This window comes from Molossus molossus, unplaced genomic scaffold (assembly GCF_014108415.1).
Source record: "Molossus molossus isolate mMolMol1 unplaced genomic scaffold, mMolMol1.p scaffold_m16_p_20, whole genome shotgun sequence".
NCBI lineage: Eukaryota > Metazoa > Chordata > Mammalia > Chiroptera > Molossidae > Molossus > Molossus molossus.
This window is the reverse complement of record NW_023425356.1, coordinates 48,440,274-48,457,999: the sequence shown is the minus strand read 5'-3', so window position 1 is coordinate 48,457,999 and position 17,726 is coordinate 48,440,274. Positions and strand designations below refer to the sequence as shown.

The 17,726-nt window shown below is 39.7% G+C and overlaps 1 protein-coding gene across 22 annotated transcripts in view; it reads left to right on the top strand.

The window, feature by feature from the left end:
* RABGAP1L (RAB GTPase activating protein 1 like) overlaps positions 1-17,726 on the top strand; it is a 460,914-nt gene that overhangs the window by 104,323 nt on the left and 338,865 nt on the right. For 21 of the 22 annotated variants that reach the window (XR_004961000.1, XR_004961001.1, XR_004961003.1 and 18 more), the window contains 2 exons: positions 7,227-7,320; positions 15,685-15,835. Coding sequence is in view for 18 of the 22 variants with exons in the window: in XM_036273775.1 (XP_036129668.1) it covers positions 7,227-7,320; positions 15,685-15,835 (245 nt within the window). In the remaining 4 variants the exon portion in view is untranslated. Of the gene's footprint in view, positions 1-7,226; positions 7,321-15,684; positions 15,836-15,929; positions 15,969-17,726 lie in introns of those variants that run through there. The other variant, XM_036273793.1, reaches the window with a different exon arrangement.

Below are 17,726 nucleotides of genomic sequence, written 5' to 3'. Positions count from 1 at the left end.
ACTTAGAGCTTTCCCTTAAATGGACCTTCCTCAGATGGTGCTTATTGCCTATGTTGTTCTTTGTTTGGAAGGTGACTTTTCTGCTAGCCTCCTTTTCTCATTACGGAGATCTCAGTTCACGGCTCAAGTGTTACCTCTGCAGATAGTCTTCCTTGATTGCTTCTGCCTAACGTAGGCCCTTTCTTCTCTCTCTCATTTTTTTCCGGAAGGCTTCCCTTACACACTGAAGCAGTGTTAATCTTCCTACCATCTTGCTCTAATGGTGTGTTGAACATACCACTATAATAATTCTTAAAATACTATATTTACAAATACAGTCTTTTTAAAATTCATTTCTCTCACCTTCTAGAGTGTGAGCTGATAAGGGGCAGATGGTGATTTATTCTCTTTTGAGTTCGCATTACCTCGTATGTGGCAAGTGTTAAGTAAATATTTGTTTAATGAATAGAAATCTCTTTAAAATGTTGGATTCAGAGAAGAGCAACATCAAGTGTTTTAAAAATCGGTTAATGGGTCCTGGCCGGTTTTGCTCAGTGGTTAGAGCGCTGGCCCGAGGACCAATGAGTTGCAGGTTTGATACCAGCCAAGGGCACGTACTTCAGTTGTGGTTTGTCCCTGGCCCTGGTTGGGGTCGTGTGGGAGGCAACCAGTCGATGTGTCTCTTTCACATTGGTGTTTCTCTCTCTTTCTCCCTCTTTCCCTCTCTCTCCCTCCCACTCTTATCTGAACAAAAATGGAAAAATATCCTTGGGTGAGGATTTAAAACAATAAAACAATCTGTTAATGGAAGTAATAATAGGTGATGCAGGTGAACAAGTATGCAGAAAAGCGTTAGCATGGCAGACTCCAGACTGCTGTCCTCAGAAAGGCATGCTGCAAGGTTGACCGTGGGCTGGTGTCGGGGAACGAAGTTTCAGGAGGGCTCACGCCATTCCCTGAACGAGAAGAGTGGCTCACTGTGCCAGAACTGTTCCTACTCACACCGTAGTTTGTGCCCATTTTTCTTCTGGAGTCTGGAATTTTGGAACGTGCTCAGCAGAGGGAACTTATGTGACCAGCCCCAATAAAAACCTTAGACACTGAGTCTCTAATGAGCTTTCCTGGTAGGCAACATTTCACACTTGTTCCAGCTCATTGCTGGAGGGACTCAGTGTGTCCTCTGTGACTCCGCTGGGAGAGGACTCTTGCCCCTGGTTTCCTCCAGACTTCACCCCATGTGCTTTTTCCCTTTGCTTGTTTTACTTTGTATCTACTCTGTAACAAATCATAAGTGTAAGCAGAGCTGTACGCTGAGCTCTGTGAGTCTTCCCAGCGAATCATTGAACCTCCTGGGGTTGATTATGAAGACCTCTGACACAATAAGATAGATACATTTTCTCTACTTCTAATTTGGGGTGAGATGACAGTTAATAATCAACAAGAAAAATATTAAGAACTAATAATTCCATTTATATCATTAAAATTAGTTGACTGGTCTGGGTAGCTACTTTATTTTTTTTAATGGATCGAAGCTTCACTAATGTAAAAGGACCATCTTGAACTTGGATGACGCTTTTTGCCCTGGATTTTTCTGAAATCAAAGCTGTTGAGTAGCTACTTTAAAAGATTGGGTATTCTGCAAAAAAATTTCTCTGAGGAATGGCATTTAAACTGAGATCTAAGTGACAAGAGGAAGCCAGTCATGGGAAGATGGGGAAAGAGCATCTCAGGAGAGGGAATAGTTTCACCTTTGAAGCTGAAACTATGCTTGGTGTGTTTGAAGAAGAGAAAGGAGGACAGATGACCAAAGGGTATGGGCAAGTGAGACAGTGGTACAAGACATACATGGACACGTAGCCAGGGGATATCATGTCAGACTTGATTCATGGTTTCAATACGCCACGTCAGCCACATGCATGGAGAATGGAGCTCCGTGGAGCAGGGGGACCACTTGGGAGACTCTTACAGCCAAGTCACCTCACCTGTAGGATAATTAACAACATTAAGCAAACTGCTTTCTTAAATTGAGGCCAGTAGTACATTCTTTCATGTGTGTATGTGTTCAATGCTTTTTACGTTTTTCTGAGATGTTAATGACATTTAAAATTTATTTGGATATTCATTTATATTTTGTATTTCAGTTCTTTGGAAATACATTTACTACTAAGTAATAAAAATAAATAACTTTTGTAGTATTTGAAGTTGACAGGTATCATACAGAACTGTGTTCCTATGGGTTCTTTTTTTCCTCCCCAATGTGTTTAAAAGAGTTTATAGCAAACTGTGATTCCCTTATTATTTCCAGCAAGCTTTTATTATTCAAAAAGGGTACAATTAAGGGGAAAATCTCTGAAAACCCTCAGTGGTCACATTTTTTCTGTGCTTACTTTTCAGCTTTTTATTTTTATGAGTAATCCTTCAGTTAAAAAGAAAAGATATTTTTGTGCTCATTTGCTCCTAATTTTGTGATTTATTTTTAACTTTATTTGAGGAAACATTGTGTCTATGTGTGCTTTTTTCCTTTTATGATGCCTGTTGTTCTGAAAATTTTCTTTTATGAGTAGGATGAGAAACATTGCTAATGGAAATACAATTTTTTTCAAAGAGAGGAGTGGCCAAAGTTAAGAGAGAGCCCTTAAATTATTTTGAGTGAAGTATCCTACATGTTTATTTTGTTTGATCTAAACATTTCCAGCTGTCTTCTTTTGGTGAGGCAGTTGGTTTCTGCTGTCTGCGTATTAGAAACCAGGGGATGATAAGAAAAACCTGGACTGCTTTCTTAGGTACTTGGAAGTGCTGGGCAGGAAACCAGGACTTGGTAAGGACAAGGACAGTAGAAGCGGCAGCTGATGCCGTGTGCCAGGCACCGTTTAGTACCGCATGTGCGTTTTCACTTGCTCTTACAACATGATGTGAGTGATGTCATTATGTCCATTCACTGATGTTTGATGAAAGAACTAGTCCTGCAGTATGCGTTTGAGGACCTTTGGAGTCCTCTTTGTGGCCCCCTTTCCAAAGGAGACCACTCACTGCGGGGAAACGGAAATCGATGAGGAAAACGTTCCTGAAGAGTGGACAGTAGGGATATTAGAGGAGTCTCTGCCAAACCCTACCTTTTAAATTCAGCACTCTCCCAGAGACCTCTTCTAAAGTTAAACTTTATGGAGAAATTTGAACTACTTAATTACTTTAAGTGTATGAATATGTCCTAACAATAAGTCTTTCCATTCATTCTACAGTTGAGTGTTATAAGACGTGGTCCTAGTCGTTGCAGAGCTTGGATTACGAGAGAGGGGGAAACACATGTAAAACATGAATGCTACAGACAATAAATACATGAGTAAATAATTAAAGCAGGCATGTTTTCATGAAAGCTGTATAGACATTGCTGTAGGAGGGTCCATGGGAGCCGGAAGGAAGAACTGGCCAGTTTTCTGGGGAAGGGGGTTGATGAAGGAAGCGCAGTGTTTGGCTTGACGCTGCAGCTCCCTTTAGCTGTATGGCTCGCTCACCTCCCTGTACTTCATGAGCGGAATACAGAAAACTGTATTTACTGCCTCACTTCCCATTCACTCCTCAGACCACGCACTCTGGCTTCCACCCCAGTCCTCTGTATCACAGGCTTTCACGCTTGTTGAATGAAACAGCTTTTATAGCTGATGTTTGTATAGCGCTTGCCTTTTTGCCAGGCACTGTAATATGTGTTTTTTATGTAGTAAATTGCTTAATTCCTACAACTACTCTAAGATGGATAATATTGTTTCTGTTATAGAAATAGGCAGCTGAAGCTCAGAGAGGATAAGTCACTTGCAGATCACAGCTAGTAAGTGGTAGAACTGACTTCACATCCTGGCAGTCTGGCCCAGGATCCGTTGTGAGTGACTGAGTGAGCCTGGCTCCCACTTCCCCACGTCTGCTCACAGAGAGCCACCAGTTTTCAAGGCGTACATTTTTTCCCCAGTTGAAATGGATTTACCCCCCTTTCCAACTTTTAACATTCTTGTGGCCAAGTACTGTACCAATCTAAGAAATAGAATTAGTCTCCACTGCCAGGAAACTGGGAATCTGATGGGAGAAGCTTGGGAGGAAAATAGACATGTAATATGGTGTGCTAAGCGCTATGATGAATATGCCCCGAGGGCGAGCACTTAGCCCAGCCAGAAGAGGGTAAACCCCTGTCCTGCATTTTGATGGAAAAGGATTAAGCCAGGGATGGGCATCCCAGTCTTCTGACATTTGTCCTCCTTTTTTTTTTTTAATGTAGAATGGAATACAGTTACTTTTTCAGAACCATCAGAGTTAATCTTCTACTTACCTGCATGGTTCCATACTTCCTTCCCCTTTCTTCTTTGTCATGCTCTACCTACCAACCTCCTTACTGTGGGTTTTTGTTGTTGTTGTTAGTCCTTACCCAAGGATATTTTTATTTTTTTTAAATATGTTTTTTTTTTATTTTTTTTGGAGAGAGAGAGACAGAGAAACATTGATGTGAGAGACAAACATTAATCAGCTGCCTCCTGCACGTCCCCCACTTGGAATCGAGCCCACAACCTGGGCAGGTGCCCTGACTAGGAATCGAACCGGGACCTTTCATTCCCTGGGACGATGCTCAGTCCTGTGAGCCACACCAGCTGGGCCCCAAGGATATTTTTCCATTGATTTTTGTTTAGAGTCTAAGGGAGGGAGAGAGAGAGAGAGAGGAGAGAGAGAAACATCGATGTGAGAGAGACACATCAATTGGTTGCCTCTTGCACAATCCCGACTGGGGCTGGGGATCGAACCTGCAACCCAGATACATGCCCTTGGCTGGGAATCAAACCTGAGACCCTTCAGTCCGAGGTCCGACACTCTTAATCGCTGAACCAAATCAGCCAGGGCAATCCTCACTATGTTTTCTTTTTCTTTTTTTTTTTATTGCACTTTGGTCTCCTGTCTTTTAATTCTATTTTTACTTGTTTATTTTTAAATTCTCACCCAAGTGTATTTCTCCATTTATTTTCACATAGAGTGGGATGTGGGGAGAGAGAAAGAGAGTGAGTGAGAGAGAGAGAAACGTCTATGTGAGGGACACATTGGTTGGTTGTCTCCCGCATGACCCGACCAAGGCTGGGAACCAAACCACAACCGAGGTACGTGCCCTTGGCCAGAATCAAGTCCAGGACTCTTTGGTCCATGGGCTGATGCTCTAACTGCTGAGCCAAACTGGCCAGGGCCTTATTTTTGTTTCTTAGTTTCTTTCATCCTGTCTCAGAGCTCTGTCTTATCTAATATAGTAGGAACTTTAATGTCCTTTTCTTCAGCCCCTGTTTTCTCTAACAGGATAGCCAGCAAGTATCTAAAACACTCTTGGTCAGTAGTTTCTGGAGCAAGGAAGACAGCAGTCTGGCTCACTGGGATATCAATTTTACTTTTGTTCCCCAAGGGGAATACACCCCTGAAGCTTCTCCATGAAATCTGTTGCTTCCAATTTAGTGTGTCTTGGACAGGTTGTTTTAAATATGCTTGACTTTTCCATTCTTGGCTCTTGCTCCCAGCATGTACTAGATGTTGGCACTTGGCACAGGCTGGTATCTGATAGTGCCAAGCACAGCCTCCTATAGAAACATGGTAGGAAAACTATATGGAGAGTAGTATTTGACTCTGGATTCAAACTGAGATGGAATGCCATCTCACCATGAGCAGCTTAACCATGGGTAAGTTACTTAACCTCCCTGTGCCTCAATTTTTCATCTTCAAAGTGGGCATCCTAGTAGTGACTACCTCATTAGGTTGTTTAGAGGATGACATGAGATAATGCCTGTAAAACTTAGACTGACGCCTGGAATATACATTTTAAAAGGCAGACATTCAATAAAAGCCTGGGATACCCGTCTTCCTTGGCTAGGTCCGATTTTTCATTCAGTTATTTGGCCCCTGACTTGCTGTCCTCTCTTGCTTTAATGTTCATTTGTGATCTCGTGTTACCTCCGTTTGCTTGTTTTCTTTCCTCTTCCTTGTTGTTTCCCTCGGCCTGTCTAGGTGTTTACAGTTCTGGGTAACTGTTTGTGGTGGAATATAACTTGGAAGATTATCAGACGGACAATACATTGTTGTTACCTGTGATGATTTTATGGCTAATTAGTAGAAATTTATAAGAATACACTAGGTTTTGGTTTCAGAAAGTGACAGGGATTATCTAGTACTGTGTCAAAGGCCTTGTTATAAAATAGATAAATTGTGCCTATTTCATTTCTTTTCTCTACTAACTCTGTTACAAATTAAAAGATTTATAGAGCTTAGAATTACTGATTTTCACCAGTGATTGTAAACTGTAACTCAGTCTTGTTCTTTCTAAAACTGTTACTTTAGCCCTAGCCGGTTTGGCTCAGCGGTTAGAGCGTTGGCCTGCGGTCTGGAGAGACCCGGGTTCGGTTCCTGCTAAGGGCTCGTACCTCGGTTGCAGTTTGTCCTCGGCCCTGATTGGGTCATGTGGGTGGCGACCACTCGATGTGTCCCTTTCACGTTGATGTTTCTCTCTCTCTGTCCCTCCTACTCTATCTGAACAAAATATCAAAAAATGTCCTCGGGTGAGGATTAAAAAAAATAATAAATAAATAAATAAATAAAACTGTTACTTTACAATTTTGGATGTTTTATAAAGTTGCCGTTTTAAAAGGCCAGATGGTTCCTTTTAGTAAAAAATGTCTTGTATTTATGAATATATCTTTAAAACCTTAACTTTTATTTACATTTAAGATTGTGGTGGGTTTGTATTATAATATATGTGTTTCTCAGCATTATATATTGATATATATATATGTCTGACCCTTGGTTTTAGTATTTTTTTAAATTTCACTAGTAAAATATTAATATTTGAGAATATTAATCTGGTGAATAGAGTACCAAATAGAAATTTCTAATTGTCTTACCATTAACTTTAAAATTTTACTCTTTGAAAAAATAAATAAATAAAATTTTGCTCTTCATAGGTATTTGCTCTATTATTATAGGTATTTTCAATTTTATACTATGTAAAGTCTGGATAAGTATTTTCAAAAAAGTTTATGCTTTGAAAGTATGTATCTAGGCATTAAGGATCAATAATATGGATGAAGTTTTGACTGTTATTTTTGCAATGGGTATAATTATATAAGCATTATTTGATTTTTATAGGCACATAGTCATGTTTTTTGTTTTATAATATATAAATATCTAATATAATACATACTATAATGTTTGTCATTTTTGTTTTTGTGTTTTTTCTGCAGAGAGTGATAATGAACTCTCGAGTGGAACAGGTGATGTGTCTAAGGATTGTCCTGAGAAGATCCTGTATTCTTGGGGAGAACTGCTGGGAAGATGGTAAACATTTATTTTTCTTATTGAAAGTTTTATGTTTGTATAATTGGTGTTGTGTTAGTTAAATTTTATATTACTTAATTTTATTGAAATGTATGTATTCATACATTTTAATGTACTTTTAAAAACATAAAAGTTAAAATAAAATTCATAAATACTCTTTATGTTTACCTAGGTCTTCCCTCCAGTGTGGTCTTATTTAACTTACTATTGAAAGACATATTTATGCCTTTCACCAGACGTAACATCACCCAGAGTAGTCAATTTTATGCTGTATTGCCAGCACATGTACATATCTATTGTTAAAGGGTTACATTTTCTTTCTCTACAAAGTCTGTTACCACTAAAAGGGCTGTAGCATTTAGAAATATTCATTTCACCACTGATTATAAACTGTAACTCAGTCTGTTATATTCTTTCTGACTAAAACTGTTACTTTATATTTTGGGATTTTCATCTGGAACTACAAAAAAAAAGGTACTCTGTAAATACTCTGTATTTATTATAATTATGTTTTAAAAAAGATTATTATGAGTATCATATGGTGGTAAAATAAAAGATTTTGCCAACAAAAAGACTCCACCATGCCCATGTAGACATATAGAAAATACTATTTTAAAATAATATGTTTTTATTGATTTTTCAGAAAGAGAAGGGAAAGAGAGATAGAAACATTGATGTGAGAGAGAAACATTGATCAGCTGCCTCCTGCATGCCCCCACTGGGGATCGAGCCTGCAACCCGGGCATGTGCCCTGATGGGGAATTGAACTGGGACTTCTCAATCCATGGGACAGTGCTCAATCCACTGAGCCACACTGGCTGGGCTGGAAAACAATATTTTTAAAATTGAGTGTGCATATCGGATTATATGCATGCAGGTAGTTCAGGAGAAACTACAAAGTCTGGGAAGAAGTTTTTTCTTTTTTAATATAGATACAATAAAGTAGAAGAAAGAACAATTAAAACTATTTTTATCTTAAGAGACAAATTATTATTATTATTATTGTTATTATTATTTTTTATCCTCACCCGAGGACATTTTTCCATTTTTTGTTCAGGTAGAGTGGGAGGGAGAGAGAGGAACAGAGAGACAGAAACAGCGATGTGAAAGGAACACATCGAGTGGCTGCCACCCGCACAACCGACCAGGGCCGGGGACAAACTGCAACCGAGGTACGCGCCCTTAGCGGGAACCGAACCCGGGTCTCTCAGGACCGCAGGCCGACGCTCTAACCGCTGAGCCAAACCGGTCAGGGCCAAATGAATATTATTTATTGCAATCTCTGATGTATCCTAAGAGACTCCTGAGTTAATTTGGAGATGAGTATTTATAGTTCCAAGGGTTGTCATTGTAAAATCTGGAGACTAGGTTTATCAAATTCCTGATCCACGTGTTGAGCCTATTATGTTTGTAAGGAGATACCCTAAGAGGAATAAAGGGCTAGCTGCCTCACCTTTATTAAACAAAGAAAATTTAATTTCTCTTACATGTACAGAACACATCTCAGAATTTATTTAACCTATTAATTAATCTAATAATATATTAGAACCAATCAAAGTGAGGCTTTGGTTTAGAGATCTTTATTCTCCACCTGACAATTCACTTGCATTGCCATGAACAGGAAACATTTGAATAGCTAGGTACAAAACTTTTGCATTATTATCAAATTTTTGCACATTGTCTTCTTTCTGTTGAGAGTTGTGCATTAGCCTAGTCAGAGACCAATAAAGGCAGACACCCCTGTGGCATCAGGTAATTCTCAGCAGCTCCAGCATTCAATCAAAAGGTTGTTCAGCAGTCTCTTTAAGCCCATATTAAATGCTTTTCACAATTTTCCCCTGTATTATATCCAGAAGTTAATTTATTCGTGTGAGCATTGTCCACCTATCTAAATGTATTTTCATATGTTTTTACTGATTTTGTTCAGTGTTACTACCCCCATTACTTCATAATGAACTTTTTTCAATTTAGATGGCCCTGAGTTAGTGTTAAAGTAAAATTATTCATGACACTTCTTAAGGACAGGTAGACGTTATTCAAAGTGGGAGAGGGGCTGTTGTAATGGTGTAGGGGTCACTGAAATTGGTCTTGCAGTGGGGGAGAAATATTGGGCTCAACTCCACAGACAGCAAAGAGAAGTGTGAATTTATAGCCAGGGAGCAGGGTGGAGGTCAGTGGATGAGGCACCCTATTAGAAATTGAGGGTGATCAGATATTGAGGATAGTGGATTCTGTTAAGAAACAAAATTCAATATCAGTTTAAAGCTCTAATTGGCTATATTCAATAATTTGTGAATCGGTCAGCATCCCATCTAGTGGATAAGAAGGAGCTCTGAGGAGCTATACAAAGAAGACTTTTAGACAGAAACGGGTGTGACTAGCAAAGAGTGGATTGTTTTAGGCCAAGTCACCTTCCTGCAGGGGAAGACAGGGTAAACAGGCGGATTACCTTTCTAGTGCTGGCCAGGAATTGCCCGATTGACTGGCTAAGATTGCATTCCCAGGGGAGGCTGAAACTGTATTAAGTAGGTATTAAGTTTTGATTTGCTGACATGGGACTTAGCACAAGTGACTCCATTTGGGCCTGTTGTTGAATTTAAGAAACTGGGCAGAATTATTGCTGGATAGCTGCTTCTACTTTTGAAATTGTGTGGAAGCTGCTAAGACTTTTACAGACTAGAAGAATGTAGTTCTGAACATTTAGGTGTAAAAGTCAACTTTTGTATCAGGAAGATTTTCTAACCAAAACCAAGCAAACATCAGAGGCAAAAAAATGAGTATTGGTTTATTACATTAAATAAAATCATCTTCATACTATTCATTCTTTTAAAATTAAAGTATTAGAAAGTTGATACACATTTAATAAGCATTTCAACTGTGTTCTTCAAGGCTACACTTATTAGCAAAGGGGGAATATGTCCTCTTAATCAGTGGTCTCACAGCTTAGCTGAGCATCAACACACACAGGAAAACAAAATAAAATGTAAATTTAGAGAAACCTGAAAGATTAGAATCACTACGCATGAACAGCCATGGCTTCTTTCCTTTTCACATTAATGCAGTATTAGTTCCATTTTTCAACTGAGGAGAAAATTAGGCAAAAAACATAAACAAATTGAAACAAAACATGTGCTCTTGATCTTTAATCTCTCTTCTCTTGAAAATTGTTTTTAATGTAGCTCGTGTAGCTTAACGTAAGACCTAGGTTTACATATCTACGTCTTCCCACTGGTGGGCGAAGGAAAATCCTCTGCATCTTTTAATTTCGTTCTGATTCCTTCTTTCTTTCCTGAGAGAACCTTTTATTTTTATAAATTTTTTAATTTTTTTAAAAAAATTATTTATTTATTTTTTTGTTACAGATATTTCTCCTTTTTTACCCCATTGGCACCCCCTCCCCACCCTACCCCCGCCCCGTCCCCGGCTTAGTTGTCCATGTCCATTGGTCATGCATACATGCATATAAGTTCTGTGGTTTATCTCTTCCCACCCCCCCATCCCCTCTTCTGAGGGATGTCAGTCTGTGCCCTACTTCCATGTTTCTGGGTCTACTGTATTCCTCAGACTGTTATGTTCATTATATTCCGTATATAAGTGAGATCATGTGGTATTTGTCTTTTTCTGCTTGGCTTATTTCACTTAGGATAATACTTTCCAGGTCCCTCCATGTCGTCTCAAAGGATAAGAGATCTTTCTTTCTTACTGCTGCATAGTACTCCATTGTGTATATGTACCACTGCTTTTTTATCCATTCGTCTACTGATGGACACTTGGGCTGTTTCCATATCTTAGGTATTGTAAATAGTGCTGCTACGAACATGGGGATACATATATTCTTCCTGATTGGTGTTTCAGGCTTCTTAGGGTATATTCCTAGAAGTAGGATCACTGGGTCAAATGGAAGTTCAATTTTTAATTTTTTGAGGTAACACCATATGGTTTTCCATAGTGGCTGCACCAGTCTGCATTCCCACCAGCAGTGCACTAGTCCCCTTTTCTCCACACCCTCGCCAACACTTGTTATTTGATGATTTGTTGATGGCGGCCATTCTGACAGGTGTGAGGTGATACCTCATTGTTGTTTTAATTTGCATCTCTCTGATGATTAGTGATGTTGAGCATTTCTTCATATGTCCTGAGAGAACCTTTTAAAATGGGTCAAGCGGCTGCCCTCACAGTCTTATACTTTCTAGACACCGACTTCTACCTCCCTCCATCAAAATGGCCCTAATTCCATCCGAGACCTCTCAGGGTCAGCCATTGGCTTTCCTCTTCCTCTCTTGATTCTTCTGCTGTTTGTTAGAGATGGTATCTTCCTTTTGAAATTCTCTCCCAGGCAGCTTTAAAAACAGAAAGATGTTGTTACATGCTTAGGTAGTTTCAAGAACAGATGCCTCCTTGAAGCAACTAGATGAGTACTTGGCAGCTTTTTTATTCTATTAAAATTATGAGAATGTTTGCTCTTAAAAAACATTAATTTTTTCTTTGCTTTAGTAGTAGACCATATTCATTTCTTTTCATAAGTATATTTATTTATCAAAAATACAGCCCAAGTGTCCATCACTAGATGAGTGGATAAAAATTATGGTACATTTACACAATGGAGTACTATGCAGCTGTAAGGAAGAAAGATCTTTTACTCTTTGAAATAACATGGAAGGACTTGGAGAGTATTATGCTAAGCGAAATAAGCCAGTCAGAGAACGACAAGTATCGTGATCTAACATTTTTATGGAACATAATGAATAAAACAGATCCAGGGACATGGAAGTAGGAAACAGACTGACATCTCAGAGAGCAGGAGGTGGGGTGGAAAGAAATAAACCAAAGAACTTATATGCATATATGCATAACCTATGGACACAGACAACAGTGCGGTGAAGGTGCGCAGGGAGCGGGGAGGAGGGTGTCAGTGGGGGAAAAATGGATGGACATCTGTAATACTTTAAACAATAAAGAAAAAAATTAATTTAAAAAAATGTAGTGAATGCCTTCTGTATAGAAGGCACTGTTCTAGGTGCTTCTAAGTCAAGAAGACAGAGATTGCTGTGTGGAGTTTGTATCCATACATTAAAAATGACCTGATTACTATGTTTAGTACATATCTGGTTTATGTGTGACTTTTTGAATAATTAGATACTTATCTTGTTTCTAATGCAGATTTCAGCACTTGTCATAACTAGTTACTTATTTTCAAGTCTCTTGAGAGCTTGCAGTTAATGTTGTTCTAGCAGTAGCCATAACTGGTCTTTGTCTAGGTCACAGATGTGTGCTAGCAGCAGTTGGTTAATATGCATTGCTACTGTTTAAATCCTGTGGTGCTGTATGTGATGGAATTACCTTATTGTTACCAGGATAACCAGTAAATGAATGCTGTTAACTATGTGGTATTATGAATGACCCAGTTCTTTTGAAATGTCAGTCTGTAAAGATAAATTAGTGCCCAGGTTTTTAGGAGAGGAGAAGAGATTACGTTGAATTCCCTTTATATGATATTATGCATTATAGGACTTAGAATCATAATAGTTTGCATTTAATTTTAGAGGAAGTAGGCTTAGCCTTTTGCAAACTGTTATTTTAGTTGTCAGTTTTCCATACTAAGAGTCCGAAAACTCAGCTGTCTTCAGACCACTTTTTTTTATTTTATTTAAAATTAGAATCAGAACCAAACAATAAATTATGAAAAAGATCCTTTTATGACTGATCCCGACTCTTGTGTGGCATCTATTTTTTTGCTAATCTTAAATGCCATTGGCTCGAAAAGAAGAGGCAGTTGGAAGGAGGTTCCAGGTGTCATCTCGTCTACTGAGGTGTCAGTCTTCTCAAGAATATTAATACTTTCCCTCTATTTGATGTGTTTTGTGGAGCATATTTAGCCATGTCAATTTTCCAAGTTAACTAAAGTTATATTTTAAGTCTGTGAGAGAAATTTAAAGAATTGAAATGACTTTCTTGTCATTTAATAATTTAAGAACATTGTATATATTTTATTTTATTTTTATTTATTTTTTATCCTCACCCGAGGATATTTTTCCATTTTTTGTACAGATAGAGTGGGAGGGAGAGAGAGGAAGGAGAGAGAGAGAGAAACATCGACGTGAAGGGACAAATCGAGTGGCTGCCACCCACACGACCAACCAGGGCCGGGGACAAACTGCAACCGAAGTACGTGCCCTTAGCGGGAACCGAACCCGGGTCTCTCCGGACCGCAGGCCGACGCTCTAACCGCTGAGCCAAACTGGCCAGGGCACATTGTATATATTTTAAACAGCACAGGAAAATAAAAGAAATTCTTTTCCTGTTAATTCTATTACACAGACACTTCTGAGTCGAATTCTTCCACATTCCTTCCCTATGCATGTTAAAAGCAGGTTTCAAAAAGCAGTCAACAATGGGGTTCATGAGGGGATAAAGAGTATGTGGGGGAGAATACAAATAAGTACAATAACACCGTGCATCCTGTTTTGAAACCTGCTTGTCCCCTTAGCAGCGTAACGAGGTTCTTCAGTGGGATAACAGCATGGTCAAGTGTAAGCCCACCTCTTTGAACGTTTGTCAGTATTGTCAGCTTCGGTTCTCTAACTCAACAACATGCAAGTTTTCCTTGAAGAGGATGAAAGAAAGCAGAATGGATAGAAATCTGATACTTGATGAAAAAATGTGAATGGGAGAAATTCACTTGAACTTTCCAGTTATCTGAGTTACCCCGTTTTTCCGAGATAGCCAGATCATGACAGTGTGGGGCAAGCACGGAAGGTATTTTCAGAGGAAGGGCGGGTCAGAACGGGGCTCTGGGCTGAAGCTGGAAGACTGGAAGCTGGAGAAGCAGGCAACAAAAACAAACATATGGGTTCTATGATTTCTAAGGCTGAAAGCTTGAAACAAGAGCCTGGCATGTTAGCGTTAACCAGAGTACATCATTGAGGTTGGAGTCCAGATGGTTACAGCAGGGTCAGTCCCCCGGACTCAAGGTGGGCAGCAGATTCAAGTGGAGATAAATCTTGAACTAAAGGGCATAGACCAGAGCTTCAGGCTCAAGCGAAGCACCAGGAAAAAGCTGAGGAATGGAATTTGTAGTCATAAGACTGGCAACCACAATTCAGTTTCTTGTTCAGGTGGGCAGATTATCATAGCACACCACTATGTGATCACTGACTTCATGACGAGATGTTTGCCTTTGTTCCAATTCTAAACATCCTTGGAGATGGGTAAGGCTGATGAGTATATGTTGTTCCGCCAGCAAGATGGAGTTGTGTATGTTTTGTGGGAAAGGGAGCACTTTGGGTCAGGATGTAGGGTGTTGTCGAGGTGAGATAGGCCTGCGATCCACTTTCAGCTTCAGCATCCCTTCACCCCACCCCCCTTCTGCCCCCACACACCATTAGCTAACATGCCATACATTCCTCTCAGGGGATTCCAATGGTTCCTTTTATGTCTTGACATGCTGCCTAGAAATATATTTAGTAAACACATTTATTATAATGAGTAAATTCATAGGCTGATTAAAAAAAGTAAATGAGAGAAGAAAGTTTTCCTTGATGGTAGAATAACCTGGTTCACCAGTAAAGAAGATAAGGTCAAGAAAAAATAGCCCTGGCCAGTTTGGCTCAGTGGTCATTAGAGTGTTGACCCACAGACCAGAGAGTCCCGGGTTCGGTTCCTACTAAGGGTGTGTACCTCGGATGCAGTTTGTCCCTGGCCCGGTTGGGTTGGTGTGGGTGGCAACTAGTCAATGTGTCTCTCTCACATTGATGTTTCTCTCTCACTCCCTCCCACTCTATCTGAAGATAAATGGAAAAATGTCCTTGAGTGAGGATAAAAAAAAAAAAAAGAAAAATAGTCAAAGATCTTATGGAGCTTAAACTCTATCATTATTTCATGCCCTTCTCCCCATTTTTCTCTTGACCCAGGCTTATACTTTATGTAAACTTACTAATATACTTTTCTATTTATTTATTTATTTGTTTGAGAGAGAAACATTGATCCGTTGTTCCACTTATTTGTTTGAGAGAGAAACATTGATCTGTTGTTCCACTTATTTGCATTCAATAATTGCTTTTTTTAAAAATTAATTTATTTTTGTTACAGATGTTTCTTCTTTTTTCCCTCCATTGATACCCTCCTCCCTTTCCCTCCACCCTGTCCCCAACTTGGTTGTCTGTGCCCATGGGTTATGCATACATGCATATAAGTTCTGTGGTTTATCTCTTCCCTCCTCCTCCCCCTCTTCTGATGGTTGTCAGTCTGTACCCTACTTCCATGTCTCTGAGTCTACCCTGTAAACTCACTAATATACTTTTCACAACAACAGCAGTTCTGCAGTGGGGAGGGGGGTCTAAATGTCTTATTTTCTTGTTTTCTCAGGCACAATAACCTTGGTGCACGACCGAAAGGGCTGTCCACGCTGGTGAAGAGTGGTGTCCCTGAAGCTTTGAGAGCAGAGGTATGGCAGTTGTTAGCAGGCTGCCATGACAACCAGGCAATGCTGGATAGATACCGGCTTCTCATCACAAAGGTAGGAGGTCCTTTCATGTTATGCTCATGGGACAACATTTTAAATCTTGTTTCCATAGCTCCAATAAGCCATAAATGCTTTGGACCTATTTCAGAACTGTGGCGGCATGGTGCGGTGAATAGTTCTGCCTTTGCTCGGGAACCCTTGTCGGGTATGGAGAACAGTGCCCATGATCAGCGTCGAACGCTTTCTGCCTAGGCTTCCACTTTTTCCTGTCAGTGATTTTGTAATAACTATTTCCCAAATTGGAATATATTTATATTTCAAGTGGAATCGAGTAACCTTTTCTTGTTGTTTGAGATTTAGAAACAGTTGTACTTGTTCACCACGTAATTGTCTTCCAGTATAATGTTTAAATTAACGTAAAATGAAATTCAAAGGCCTCCTCTGCCTATGTGACCTTGTGTGGACAGTGGCCAGATCCTTGTTCTGTCAGGAGCTTCTGGATCCAATGTGAATTCCTTTGCTTATGTCTGAAACGCTGGTTTTAGAGCAAGGTAAAGGTTTTCCTCCATCCTAGACAGTCTTCCCAGCTCTCACTTGCTAATTTCTTCATATAGTCTTCATCACAGGTTTTAAAATAATAGCAACATTTTTGTTTTTTAAAAAATCTCAATTCATAAGTGTGGTTTTTTGATAACCAAGACTTTGTTCCTCAGGATACATCAACTTTTATAACTCTTTAGCCCCTCTAATACCATCTTCCCTTCCTTCCTTCTTTGCCCCCTCCCTTCCACAAATATTTTTGAGTGCCTAGTATATTCAGTCACTGCTAAATTCAGATTTTTAAAACCATTTTTTATGAGTAATGTTTTCTCCAATGGCATGTGCAAGGTGATCCATGAAGAGGATGCCCCAAGTTTCATTTGTATTTTTTTTTTTTTTTTTTTATCCTCACCCGAGGATATTTTTCCATTTTTTGTACAGATAGAGTGGGAGGGAGAGAAAGGAAGGGAGAGAGAGAGAGAAACATCGATGTGAAGGGACACATCGAGTGGCTGCCACCCGCACGACCAACCAGGGCCGGGGACAAACTGCAACCGAAGTACATGCCCTTAGCGGGAACCGAACCCGGGTATCTCTGGACCGCAGGCCGACGCTCTAACCGCTGAGCCAAACTGGCCAGGGCTCATTTGTATTTTTTATTTATTTATTTATTTATATTTTTTTCCTCACTCAAGGACATTTTTCCATTTTTGGTTCAGATAGAGCAGGAGGGAGAGAGAGAGGAAGAGAGAGAGAGAGAAACATTGATGTGAAGGGACACATCGAGTGGCTGCCACCCGCACGACCAACCAGGGCCGGGGACAAACTGCAACCGAGGTACATGCCCTTAGCGGGAACCGAACCCGGGTCTCTCTGTACCGCAGGCCGACGCTCCAACCGCTGAGCCAAACCGGCCAGGGCTATTTTTTATTTTTTTTAAATCTTTATTTTTGAATGTATTTCAGATGTTCCTCATTTTCCCCCATTGACCCCCTCCTCTCCACTACCACACCCCTCCCACCTTTTCCCATACTTATTGTCTGTGTCCATTGGTTATGCATATAAGTTCTTTGGTTTATTTCTCCCCTCCCAACCCCTTTCCCTTTGAGGTTTGTCAGTCTAGCAATGAATTTGTACTTCTTAATCCCTTCACCTTTTTTACCCATTCTCCCAACCCCCCTCCCATCTGGCAACCAACAAAATGTTCTCTGTATCTATGAGAATGTTTCTGCTCTGCCTGTTCATTTTGTTTGTAGATTCCATTGTTGATAGATATGTATTCATTGTCATTTTGTTTGTTCATATATTTTATCTTTTTCTTCAAAAAGACCCTTCATCATTTCATATAATAACGAGTTTCTTGTCTGGGAAACTCTTTATATGTCCATCGATTCTAAATGACAGC